The sequence below is a fragment of the Rhinolophus sinicus genome, chromosome 2 (assembly GCF_057876585.1).
Source record: "Rhinolophus sinicus isolate RSI-liver-muscle chromosome 2, RSI-T2T, whole genome shotgun sequence".
NCBI lineage: Eukaryota > Metazoa > Chordata > Mammalia > Chiroptera > Rhinolophidae > Rhinolophus > Rhinolophus sinicus.
In genome coordinates this window covers 11,125,355-11,139,365 of record NC_142502.1, presented here as the reverse complement: position 1 = coordinate 11,139,365, position 14,011 = coordinate 11,125,355, and the positions used below count along the sequence as shown (strand labels likewise).

Sequence of the window (14,011 nt, the reverse complement as noted above, 5' to 3'; positions counted from 1 at the left end):
ACCACCTCTGTTAGTTTTCTAGGGCTGCTATAACAAAGTACTACACTCTGAGTGGCTTCAACAACAGATATGTATTTCTTCACAATTCTGGAGGCTAGAAATTCGAGATCGAAGTGTCGGCAAGTCAAAGAGACGTCTAGGTCTGTCTCCGTGGCTTGGAGGTGGCTGCCCTCTCCCTATCTTCATATGGTCCTACCTATCTGTGTATCTGTGTCCTAATCTCTTCCTATAAAGACAGCAGTCATACTGGATCAGAGCCCCATCCTAATAACCTCATTTTAAGTTAATTATATCTTTAAAGACTTTATCTCTAAATGAGAACCTCAATTCCCGACTTTGGGTTATAGGAGACAAACCTGTATCCTAATAGTGAATTCTTTCATGCTTAAGCTAGCTCGAATTGGTTTGATGTGCTGGAAATGGTAATTCTGATATATATGTATCTATGCTATCGATACAGGTACTGACATTTTCACACCGTGGAGGGGTATAGTTGTGCATAAACTCTATTTAGTCATTGCTCTGGGCCTCCAGCCTCCCTTTAGCCCCCTCTAAACTTTCTCTATTTTTCTTCTCGCATCAAGAATGTGCTTAGGCTGTCCTCTGCTTTTTTTCTTTTCCTTTACCTGATCAAAGTATGCCCTCTGCTATCTTTCTGGGTGTGGAAGCTTTATTAAATTAAGTCATAGAACATGTTAATACCTGATTTTATTCCTTAGCTTGAATCACATTTTAGTCTCTCAGGCCTAAGTAATTCAGTCAACATTCATTAATGAATGACTGAAGAAACAATCCCTCATCTGCCAAGGCAGTGAGTGTTGAGCTATAGAATCTGGCATGAGTAGAACTGAATCAGTCCAGGTAAACCAGCATGCTAGGATTTACTTTGGACTGTTTACCTGGACTGATGAGGACACACCTCTTGCAGGAGGGGGAAAGGATGAGTCAGCAAGGGTGAGAGGAACATGAGGTGACGGCAACAGCACTGCACAGAGGGAAGAGGTGCATATCAGCAAGCGGCCTCCTGAGTGCAGGAATCTTGGCAGCCACTCTGTGGCTTTTCCTTGAAATGCAGCATCCATGAGAGGCCTCTGTAAACAATTGCTGACGGACTCTGGTTATCAATTTGGGCCCAGTTTAACCACAAGGAGTCCTTTTTGCCAGGTATATTCCTTCTTGGGGGTCAACAGTATCAATAAGCACGGTGTCAGCTGTAACAAAATCAGTGATAATGATGGTGGTTGGAAGTGAAAAGAATCGTTAGGTAAGAGCCAGGTTGCATGGGTTTGAATTCCACCTCTTCTATTTCATAGCTCTGTGACCTTGGGCAAATTGTTTAGACTTTCTGTGCCTCAGTTTCCTCAACTATAAAAAGATGATAGTATCTTCCTCAAAAAGTTGTCATAAGAATTAAATCAATTAATATAGAAATGCTTAAAGTAGTGATTGACACATAAGCATTATACAAATGTCTGTTATTGTTATTTTTACTGTTATTATTCTTCGTAACTGGTTTCTACATTTGCATGTGGAAATTTTAACTTCCTCTTTTGATAAAAAATGTGTCTTCACTTTCAGAAGCTTGTATTCTGTAATTTATTCTCGTTAAAAAAAATTAGTAATGTCGAGAAATTGATAGTAAGTGGACCCCTCAGTTCTCAGAAAAGATCATGATTTACGCAAAAAGAGTTTTGCAATCAGGGCTCTAACCACACCAGGTTCTTTCTAGATTCTTCATTGCACAACTTGAAGGGTTTAAGGCAGTGGAAATTGAAGCAATTCATTCGAATACAGCTCAATGATTTGCCCTTAGTACATTGATTGGTGTTGATACTTGTTCATGCATTATGGTGAGAAACCCCTTTTGTGGTCTTTGTGTGTACTTTTATTCATTAGAACTTTGTTAGTCAGAGCTGTGATAAGATTATCTGCTACGGTGCAGGCCTGTCCTCATGACGAAAACTAACACTTTGGGGACACTGGCTTTGCCGGGTGGCTATGCTATGCATCTCTATCACCTTATACTCGCCCAAGGAATGGTAAAAAAAAAAAAAGAAAAGAAAAAGAAGCGGCCTCCTAGGTAGGAAAACAGTGCTGCCAATGAACCAAGGTCATGTGGCAGAGTGATGTGAGCAAGGGAGAAAGTTGTGAGCTGAGGTGTCAGGGCCTTCACACCGTGGTAAGCAGTTGTAACATCTGAAATGCAATGGGAAGATTTTGAAGGGATTTAAGCAAGGGAGTAACCTGATCTGTGTCTAAAAAAACTCCCCAAACCCTCTGGCTACAGTCTGGAGAATGAACTACAGTCACGCGCCACTTATTAATGGGGATATATCATCAGGTCATTTTGTCCTTGTGTGAACAGCATAGGGGTACTTACACAAACCTGGACAGGACAGCCTACTACACGCACACCTAGGCCATGTGGGATAACCTATTGCTCCGAGGCTACAAGCCTGTAGAGCATGACTACACAAAACAACGTGAGATTGAATCAAGCACAAGAGAAAATGATACAATCAAGAGACATGGTAAACACAAGATGTATGAGACTGCTGCTGGTGGAACATGGCACATTATTTGACAGCAAAGCCTTTTTTTTTGTAAGTAGAAAGAGCACTCTAAAATATGATAAAAAGTATAGTAAATAAACCAGTAATAGTCATTTGTTATCAAATATTATGTACTGTACATAATTGTATGTGCTATAGTTTTATAGGACTGGCAAGGAAGCAGGTTTGCTTACAACAGCATCACCACAAATGCATGAGTAATTCATTGTGCTATGTAGTAAAGACATTGTCATTCCGATGTCACTAGGCCATAAGAATTTTAAAGTTCCATTATCGGACCACCATGTTACATGCAGTCCTTCGTTAACCAAAATGTCATCATGTGGGTCATGACCATATAGGAAGACAAGCAGGGGACCTGTCAGGAGGCTACTGCAATTCTTGGCAAGAGATCAGGATGGCTTGGCCTATGAGGATTGGAGGAAAATGGAGATGGAGAATTTTGTGACAGCATTTGAGATATGAAGATAGAATTATAAGCTCTTACTTGGGGACAAGGGGAAGGTGAGAGGTTTTGGGAACGTACAGAGGGATAGTGGATGGGGGGAGGGGGGTTCACACAGTGTGAGGGATATAAATGATAAATGTCTAAGTTTTGCTTTGTTTTGTGCACCTGAAACTAATTAATAAAAAAAAAAAAAAAAAAAAAAAAAAAAAAAAAAAAAAAAAGCTCTTACTGATGAAGTTATCCCTTTTACCTTGTAAGTAGCCAGTCCCCATATTAAAGCTGACAATGAGGTAGACTCGAAGACCCTAAAACGTCAGAAAAGCCCGGGCTTGCCTTTCTGTTTCATAGGACTCTGGGATCAGCTGTTACTCAAGTACCTCGATTCCAGCAATCCTCCAGAGGAACACGCTGCCCTCCTTTTCCTCCCTTTCCTTTGGGTGATCTAGGGAGAAGTGATTGCTGAAAACCACTCTCAGCGCGAGGGCAGCAGTGTGCCGGGTTCAATGATACACCCTTAACTTTTAGTTTTAAAAAATGTTCACGTTTGCACGAACTGAGAGGGAAGGCATTTTGCTAGTAGCACCTCCCATTTTATCTAGGAATATTGTATTCACTCTCTTGCTCCAAACAACCTAGAGCAAAATTCCTTTAGAATAATTCATCTTCCACAAAAGATGAGTTCCCTTTCACCAATCCAAACCTCGTGCACCTGGGGACCCGCTTCCCGCCGCACAAAAGCACTTATTGTCTGTGCCGCATCAGTCCCCCTGGATTTTATGCAGCATGCATTTCCTGCACGAGCTGCTTTCGGGCTGCAAACATGCTTCCCCCATCCTCTTGCCCCCACCCGGATCCTACGCTTGTTTCTAATGTTTCCTCCGGATGCTATTAAAATACCTGGGCGCATCGTTACCAAATAAATGAATGATCAAGAACTTTTGTTTCGTCTGTTAACCTCTAGGCCACTTTCCGGTAAAGTTCTAAAGAGCAACTAAACCCAACCGCTCGTGTAAAGGGGCCAATCCGCATGGAAACAACAAAAACGTGGACAAAGTTCTTTCCTAAACTTGTGGCTTGGTAGGATCGTTTGGTTGTTTTCTTCGCGCCACGCTCTGCAGTGGCCGCCAAGGACGCTCGACCCGGCTGCAGCGCTCGCTCCCGCGTCGGCCGGGAGCGGGGAGGGGGCCGAGGCGCCGGCGGCCGCGGGCGAGAGGAGCGGAGCCTCCGGGCGGCGACGCTCTGGCCTGCGCTCGCTCGATGGTTTCCGCGCGGCCGCCGGGCCCCGCGGTCCAGTCGCCAGGGGGCGCGCTGGCTGGCGCCGCCGAGCTCCGAGCTGCGCGGCCCGACTCGCTTCCGCCATATTGGATGCCGCAGCCGCTGCTGCCAGTGCTTCCTCCTCCGTCTTCGCCGTGCGCTGCTGGTTCCTGCGGCCCGAGCGGCGGGGAGGTGAAACAGGAGTCGGCTGGAGGAAGAGGAAGAGGAAGAGGGGGGTGGGGAGTGTAGGGGACGGGGCTAGAGGGGACAAGACCGAGACAGAGCGGGGCGGCGGAGAGAAGGCGCCGCGGCCCAGCCCCTCCCCCGCCCGCTGCCACCCGCCCCGGCAGCGCCTGTGTTCCCCAGACCGGCGCTCCGCCCGCCCAGCGGCCATGCCTCGCTGCCCCTGAGGGAGCCCTTCCCCGCCGCTGCTTGCCCTTCCGCTCCTGCCCCGGGATCGCAGCGGCCGGCTCTCCCGCCAGCGCCCCTTCTCGAGGCTGCGCCGCCACCTCCGTCTGGCTCTCCCCACCCAGTGCGGTGGCCGCCGCCTCTTCCGCCGCCGGGCTCGGGGCCTCAGCACCGACAACATGGAGGCTGTGAAAACCTTCAATAGCGAGGTTGGTATTGCCGTGGGACCTCCCCTCCTGCCCACTCCTCCCCACCCGGGACGAGGCCAGCCTGAGGCGGGTGGGCTCGGGCGGACAGGGCTTTCCAGGGTGGGGCGAGCGGCGGCCTAACTGTGTCCGTGGGGGGATGGGTGTTTCTGTGCCCCGGCGCCCCTCCCCCGAATCCGAGGGGAGGGCAGGGGGAGGGCCGCCCTGGGGCGGAGGGAGGTTCCAGTGTCTCCAGCGCCCTATTGAACGGCTGCGGGGTTGGAGGGAAGGCCCCGTTGGGCCCTCCCCCCAGAGGCTCCGGCAGGTTTCTCCGGGTCAGTTCCGCCGAGGCCTGGCCCGCCCACCACTCTCCTGAGCCTGCGGGATTTTGTCTGCACGCAGGACATCACTGCCCAGACCTCCCGGGGTCCTTAATGAGGCAGGCACCTATTGGGGGGATGAGCTGTGGTCGCAGTGCACGTAGTGTTTGTAATCGAGATACTGTTGGCTAGGTAACCGGCCGACGAGGGACTTAAGCTAAGAGGATGGTTGGTCAAGAGGCAAGGTTATTCTGTCATTTCTTCTCCTCTTACCCCTCCCCCCCATCACGACAGAAAGACACAAATGGTAGGAAGAGGTCTAGGTCTGCATGGAGAGAGGGAAGATGCCTGGGAAGCATTTCCCGTGGGCTGATTCACATGTCAGATCTAACACTGGACTTGAACAAGCGGGTGTTCAGTTTTCACTATTTATTTGGATTTACTAGTTTGAAGGAAACCAGGTTTTGATAAAATATATCTTTAAAAATTTAGAACTCCAACTTCAATAGACCTTAATGCAAACATTAACTAAATATAACAAGTACATATCTGCACAACCAGAATTATCCTCAACCTGTACATCTTAGGGGAGAACAATTCTGATAGGATGTTAACTAAATTCGCGTACATTTTTATGAACTTTTGATGTGGAAGGGCTAATACACAATTCAATAGTATTATTAAGAAAATCTTATTCACCTTTAGAAAGTACCAGACGTGTTGTGATAATTCCAAGGGGACAATACTTTTTAAAAGCTTTTTACAATTTGTTTTCTTCTTTTCATTCACATATTTTCTGTCCCTCGATCTCTCTCTCTAAGAATTGGCATTTGGGAAGCTTAGCAGGAAGCTAAAAGTTAGATAACATTCATGTGATCTGGACTCTCCATATCAGAGTAGATAGCAATGATAACAGTTATATGAAAACAAGCACTTTTTTTGTAAAGGATTTTCGTTTTGAGTACTGGGTTTTTAAAAACCACTTGATAAATAATTAGAGCAATAGACTTGGGAATCTTTTTCATTTTATTTATGAATTTATAGCTGATAATTTGGGACAACTTAATAAAATTTGGTTCCACCCCACAATACTGTATATAGTGTTTAAAATCTGGAATAGAAAGTATTTAATGATACAATATGTTCCATTCATTAAAAGTTTCACATCTGTGCAGGAGAAAAACCCCAGCTCTATGTAACCTTTTTATTTGCTATGTAGAGTGCTACAGCACTAACAGAATGTTAAAGTTTTTAAAATTACATGTGTATATAAATCCTCTGTTAGTTCCACTGCAATTATGTATCCATGAAGTTTTAAACAGGGTCCCTTATGTAGTAACAAACGAGTGGTTAGCACACTGTGGTTGTTTACAGTAGAGCACAGTGGAGTAGAAATGTTGCAGTTGGCTTTTCACTTTAGAATTGACACTAAGTATAGGGGGCTAACATTTACATGGCCTTTCACCTCTTACCTAATCTTTACAGGAATTTGAGATTTGCATAGTATTCCCATTTTGGTGTGTAGCATTCTCTCTCCCCCTATGGATTTCAAATAACTTAAAAAAAAAAAAAAAAAACCTCTTATTTACTAATATGCTCAAATGTCACCATGTTTGAAAAGTGGAATTAGCTTAATAGTAGCAGTACAGAGTAACAGACGAGTTGAGGAAGGGAAATATATTCAAAGCAGATTCATGAGGAGAGTATGCTTTTTTTTAAAAAACCACATAATCTTGTTAGGCTTTTTTCTGATTTTTAATATAGTTTCTGTAAATGTACATAATGCTCATGAAAATTTTGTTGCAAGTAAATATATAGCGGGAAATAGTTCAATAGTAAGTATTTTCCTTTAAATCGTGTTGCAGAGTACAAAAATGAGAAAGGAATCTGAGTAACGGTTAGGAAAAAGGGAAAACAAAATGTTTACTTACAGTGAATTTGGCTTTTAAAGGCATATTAAAATGCCTTGGGCTGAGCCCATCAGAATTTTTCTTCTACATTTAAAGGTATCTTTGATGCTCGGAATTGTGAAGAAATTCCATTTGCTTTGTAAGGCACCAAAATTTAGCCCTAAGCATAATTATTAATGTGTGTCAATGAGATATTTTGACACTTCACTTAAAATTTTTAAATATGAAATGCTTAGTTTTTATGGCTTGCTAATTCTCAGGTTTTTAAAGCCCCCCTCCTCCTCCTTGGTTTGAAAACACGAACATGCCAGATATTTTAGTTAAGAATACAGCTCTTTAATCTGCCAATGGTGGATGAATTTCAGTCAGAAAATCCCTGACTTTATGCAGAATATGTGTTGAGTCATGATTGTCATATCCCCCTGCCCACTCCCCCCATAATTTCTCAAAGGTGTTCTGTGACCTCCCCACCCCGTGTTCAAAATCACTGTCAGAAGATCCTTTATGTGGTAAATTATGAATTAAGTGAGATTGAGGCTCAAGAATTATTTAGGTGCCTGCTGTGCTAGTTTTGTGGGAAAACCTTAATTTCTAGTTAAGTGTCATGATTGTGATGAAAGAGTTAATCCCGTGACCACTAATTTCAATTCTGAAATGAAAGAAAGTTTGTCCATTTGGGAATATAAGACTCCCTGAGAGTCAATGCTTGACCTGAGCAATTGACTCTAGGAGAATTGTTATGACGAGGTATTCTATCCTTGCTGCTCTAAGATGGTGGCATTTACTGTTACGGTTTAGAGTTCTCACCTCTGTGAGAAGCGTCTCCTGCTGGTCTGCTTGAATCTGTGAACTCCTTTTGGACTACAGTGATGACTGGATTGCAGCAGGTTTCTGTGAGCAGCTGTGAGAACGCTGTCCTTAGGAATGCCACTGGATGGAGGTCATTAGGGCAGGGTTTTGTTTTTGAAAAGAGAAGAGCAATGCATGACCCTTTCTTAGGAAATTATCACTTGATTTGTAGGGGTCACTTTCATAATACAGGAATTCCTAACGTATGGAAAATATAGGAATATGTTCTACATTGGTTATGCTTGTTTAAGAAAGTAACTGGTGGTGGTGAATTTTACTTGTTTATATTGGATTGTTTTAAATTTTAAGCACTTAAAAAGAAACAGCCCCAAGATCATTATCGCATTCCAAAAAGTTAATAAATCTTTAACATAACCAAATATTGACTAGTGATCAATTTTTTTTTAGGTTCTTTGTATAGCTAGTTGCATTACTTTGGTTGTCGTCCCGTCCCCCCCCCCCCCGCCCCCAATCTATTTCTCTTGGCTGCTCTGAATAGGCTGAGTGGGAAAATACAGGACCACGTATGTAGGTATGAGACGCGTCAGGGAAATCACTGCAATTTAATTTTGGAATTTACCTTAGTTCATCAGTTCTGAGAGGATTCTAGTACCTTTTATCACCTTGAGGATACCAGAATTCTTAGTGTTCTTGTCCTTAGGATCTTTTGGTTAGTCAGATAGCTCTTGAAACTGTTCCAGGATGCAGTCACTGTAATACCTAGTGCATTTTCCTCTTCTATGCCTAGTCTTTCACATCAAAAGTGAAATCCCATCTCCGTTTTACTCTATTTCCAGTTTTGCACCTGGAATGTTCATTTGCCTGACCACAGAATTTTTTATAATCTCCCCACCAATATCTAGTGGTAGACATGGGTTGGTAGAGAACAGTGGGAAAAGTAGACAGAAATAAAAGCATGTGCATTGTTTTTTAGTTTGTGTGTTTTCCCTTTGTGGTTCAGGAAAGGGAATTTATGTGAAGCAGCTAAAAAGCATTGCGTTTTCATCTACCAGGCAATCTGTCTCCTTTGTCTTGCCTATTTCAACTTTCCAGTGGGGGTTTGGTTAATCGTTTAATCAGGCCATGTTTTTCGTTTCTTCCTTGTGAAAACTCCCTTAAAGATGTAGATACTTAGTATTAACAAAGGAAGGAAGTCTTCACTAACTCCTCCCGCCCTAATGGTTTAGATCAGGGTTTCTCACCTCAGCACTGTTGATATTTTGGGCTGGATAATTACTTGCTGTGAGGTTGTGTGCATTGAAGGGCTGTTAAACAGCAACCCTGGCCTCCATGCACTGTTGTGACATCCAGAAATGTCTCCAGACATGTCTCTTGGAGGGCAAAATTGACCCCGGTTGAGAATCACTGACTGAGGTCTCCCGTTCAGCAGTCCTAAAGCACTCTGTACTTTCCCTTCTAGTGATTACTACGTGTTTAAGTACTTAGTATTTGTCTTTCCCACCAGACTAAGTTCCATGAGGACAGTGACCATATATTATTGTTTCATATCCTTGGTGTATAGCACAGTGTCTTAATACATAGTATACACTAAATAAAGATTTCTTGAATGGATGGATGATATACTAGGTAGCTGACTGACCTAGACACAGATAGTTAACATTTCTGGACGTTTGGTTTTCTCTTCTGTAAAATAAAATAAATGACTCACTTTTTACCGGTATTTAAAAAATTTAGAATACAAGGATAATTGAGACTGATAACAGCAATTTTTGCGATTGTATGATTTGAGGGTGTGACAGTGTTAATGATTCAAAATTAAATATACAAATTTTTTGGCAAGATTGAAATTCATGTGATATATATATACATATATACATATATACATATATATATTACATACACACGTGTGCACGCTCAACCATTTTATTCTAGGCTCCCATTCAGTTTGTTACAGTAATTTTGATTGAAATTTAGAAGACATCTGTATTGTCCAGTGTCCTAAATAGTCATATTTTATTATCACTCCTTTTTTTTAGAAGTATAGTTGACACAGAATTAGTGATAATATTACTACGTGTTCATGGACTTTCAGATATCTCTTTCTAGGACCAGGTTTGCTTGTATTGGACAACTTCTAACTCATAATGGTATGAGAGAATGTAATCAACCTTGACCTTGAACACTGGCTGAGTTCCTAAGCTCTTAAGTGAGCTCATTTTATCTGGTGTTGTTTTCTCAACATCTTTCTCTGCTCCTCTCTCTCAGGATTGTGCCTCTACTCCTGCTTGTACAGACTGCTTTTCCAGCAGCATGGACACAAGAAGCATAGTAAGATGATTATAACCCACATAAAGGCAGGCTGTTTGGAAAATATTAGGTTTCAATTGGTACTGAAATGATGTCTTGATTATATGGGCAGTAGTTGGGAAGCAGAATGAAGCGTGTCACTTAGAATATATTAGTGATCTTAAAGAGAACATGTAGGGAATAAGTTGAATTTCTTCAAAAAAGTAAGCAAAAAAGAAGTTATTTGCTTAATAGTGAACATAAATCATATATGCATATACTCTTGTTGCTTTCTGCTCCACATAATTTCACTGTATTTTTTTGTAAAAGAAGTATAACATTACCTATTTAATATGAGTAAATTAACCTCTTAATTTGATGGTTGGAAATAAAATACATCTTATATTCTTCAAACTATAAGATAACAAGTCATTGACAGATATACTGTAGGAATAGAGAAACAAAAATGACTATATCAAATATTTGATTTTCTAATTGTAGAGGAACAGATTTTGGTAGATGTACTATTATGAGAAATAAACACTGATGAGAAATGTTTCTGTAGCCTGTGACTTCTTATCTGGGTTAATTCTATCAAGTTTGATTGTAAACATGATACATTTGCTCTTTCTGATTTTGGTTTTATGTGTTTATTTGTCTTTCTGTTAATCTGCTTTACGAGAGTTTCTGATAACACCATATTTTAAACTCAGGGAAGGATATGTAAATGTGTTACAGTGTCTACTGTAGGTCAAGAAATATCAGAATGTTTGACATTATTTAGTCAGAATGGGGAATATAGATTATTAGTTCATGTGTTTTAAAGATAGTATGGCTATTAAGTTAATGTATGCCAAATTTGTTTTTAAAATAATTCTGCAACTTAATATAATTTACATAGGTGACTTGAAAGACCTAGGATTTCATTTATTTTTTTTTCATTCATTTAACCACTTAACACGTTGCGTACGGATCACGAGAATCTTCGTTTTTCTGAGCCATGCGTTAAGGACGGATAACGAGAATTCTCGTTTTTACTGTTGACTCTTTTTACTTTGCATATTTTATTGAATTATTTTTAGAATAATTTATAGAATAATTTATTTGTAGAATCTATTATTTATAGAAAAATAATAAATGACATAGAAGCATTTACACTTTAAAGAGAAGAGTGCATTTTAAAATAGTTTCTTTTAAAAACCTGCCAGAACAGAGGGGTATGAGGGATTTAAACCCTGCGGTATGCAACGTGTTAATGAATGCTTACCACCTGCCAAGCATTTTTCTATCTGTTGGGATAGTGATAAATGTGACAAGTGAAAAGCATACCCTCTTGGAGTTTGTGTTTTTGTAATCGTTTGTGCACAGTGGCCTTGCTGCAGAGCTAGTGAGGCTGGGCAGGCATTTCTGTCTCTGGTTGCTTCTTTGCTAGGGACCTGAGGCTCTTGCTGTGGCACTTCTCTCCAGACTCAGTTCTGCCCTACTGTTGTTCATCTGCTATTCAAAATAGAGATTGATCAAGTCGACTTATTTGATTTTTTTTAAAAAGATTTTATTGGGGAAGGGGAACAGGACTTTATTGGGGAACAGTGTGTACTTCCAGGACTTTTTTCCAAGTCAAGTTGTTGTCCTTTCAATCTTAGTTGTGGAGGGTGCTGTTCAGCTTCAGGTTGTTCTCCTTTCAGTCTTAGTTGTGGAGGGCGCAGCTCAGCTCCAGGTCCAGTCCCCGTTGCTAGTTGCAGGGGCTGCAGCCCACCATCCCTTGCGGGAGTCAAACCGGCAGCCTTGTGGTTGAGAGGACGCGCTCCAACCAACTGAACCATCTGGCCACCCGGGAGCTCAGCGGCAGCTCATTGACTTCATTCTAGTTGTGAAGGGTGCAGCTCGCTGGCCCATGTGGGAATCGAACCGGCAGCCCCGTTGCCCGGAGCTCACGCTCTAACTAACTGAGCTACCCGTCCGCCCAAGTCGACTTATTTAAGCAACAATATGATCTGTGTTATCAACAGTGGTCTATTGTGTATTAAAAAATTTCCATTTGGTATTTTGGAATCATAACCCTCAAAATGCAGCTATTAAGGATTGTTTCTTTTGTAAATGAGATATTCATCGCCATATGCAAATGATTAAAAATGCTTTTTAAGTGGTGACCAAACCTTTATGAATTTGGAAGAACAAATTAATTTTATTTTTAAAACAAACTTTTCCTTACTTTAAGTATACATCTTTTTGATATCTCTCCCCCCCCCCCCATCTGTCTCATAAACACTTATTTTCTGATTTGATTCCTCAGGGCTCATTTGCATAGCTGTGAGTGAAGTATGAAACAGTTTGGACCATGTATTTTAGTGTGTAGAGCTTGGGAAATGATATAAAGATCTTTTTTTATTGGGTCACAGTATCTAAAAGGTTGACCAATACACCTGAAATGAGTACAATGTTATATGTCAGTTACATCTTCATTTACAGAAGAAAAAGGTTGACCAAATCCTAGTTAAAGGCTTTCTTCAATTTAGTAATGTTTTGATACTATAAAGTTTTATGGTAAAAAATAGATACAGATATTTGAATTTATTGAAATATTTGAAGTTATGGATAAAAAGAATGTTGAATAAGGTAAAATTTTTACAAACCAAATCATTTTATGTGGCAAATATCTAGTTTCTATAACAGCTGCTCACTATGATGAAAAAATAAACCTGCTTATGTGTTTTTGGAGTACCTTTTATTTATCACACATTGTTAAAAGCGAGCCATTGTAATATGTAGTATTTCTGCACCCTTTTTCCCCAACCATCATCATGTTTCATTGGATTGTGAGGATAACCTTGTGAGAAAAGTAGGATAAGTGCGATCCCCATTTTACAAAGAAGGAAACTGAGGCCCATCATTGTGGTTTAGCCCAGGAAATGCTGCTTTGTAAGTATTAGAAGACAGAATAGAAGGACCTAGGTCTCAAACACTGGTTGAGATGTTTTCTTACCCTTCTGTGTAAAGGAGAACCGTCACTCGATTTTTCACAATTCCTTTTTACTGGTATATTGTCCAAATTAACTTTATTTTTAAACTTTATTTTTATAACTTTAGATTTGTGGAAGAGTTGAAAGAATTTTTGTGTACAGTTCATCCTGATTACTTAGTTATGTTAACTATATTTGCTTTCTTACTCTCTTTCTCTCTACATATTCGTGAACACATGCAAACTTCTTTTCAGAACATTTTGAGATTGAATTGCAATTCACGATACCTTTTACTTCTAAGTAGTTGTGTTTTCTAAAAACAAGAACATTCTCTTTCATAACCATAGTACAGTTATAAAAGTCAGGAAGTTACCATTGGTACAATGCAATTGTTGCAGACCTTATTCAGATTTCACTAATTGTACCAGTAATGTCCTTAACAGAAAGAATAAATTTTACATTACACTTTGCGTTCACTTGTCTTGTCTCTTTAGTGTCCTTTGGTCTGTAGCAGTTGGTTATTACTGTGTCTTTGTCTTTTATGACCTTTGATGATATTTGATGAGAATAGGCCAGTTATTTTTAGAATTCCCTCAATATGGATTTGTCTGCTGTTGCTTCATGATTAGGTTCAGGTCATGCATTTTTGGCAGGACTACTCCAGAAGTGATATTGTGTCCTCTGGAAGCACATGATGTCCATTTATCCCATTAATAGGGATGTTAACTTTTTTCTGCAACAGGGTTTTTTTCCATTGTAAAATTACTGTTTTTCCCTTCGTATCTTAAGGGTAGATATTTTGAAACTATGCAAAGACCTTGTTAATCATCATACTTTCACCCATTTGTTTTAGCATC

At 40.8% G+C, this 14,011-nt stretch overlaps 1 protein-coding gene across 14 annotated transcripts in view; it reads left to right on the top strand.

Moving 5' to 3' along the window:
• The first annotated feature begins 4,386 nt into the window (after positions 1-4,386).
• Positions 4,387-14,011, top strand: part of SCAF8 (SR-related CTD associated factor 8) — a 200,964-nt gene continuing 191,339 nt past the window's right edge. For 10 of the 14 annotated variants that reach the window (XM_088795350.1, XM_088795352.1, XM_088795351.1 and 7 more), the window contains exons 1-2: positions 4,520-4,892; positions 10,174-10,236. In XM_088795350.1, coding sequence (XP_088651476.1) covers positions 4,863-4,892; positions 10,174-10,236 — 93 coding nt within the window. In that variant the 5' untranslated portion in view covers positions 4,520-4,862. Of the gene's footprint in view, positions 4,893-10,173; positions 10,237-14,011 lie in introns of all 14 variants that reach the window. The other 4 variants (XM_088795354.1, XM_074333733.2, XM_019749249.3 and 1 more) reach the window with 2 other exon arrangements.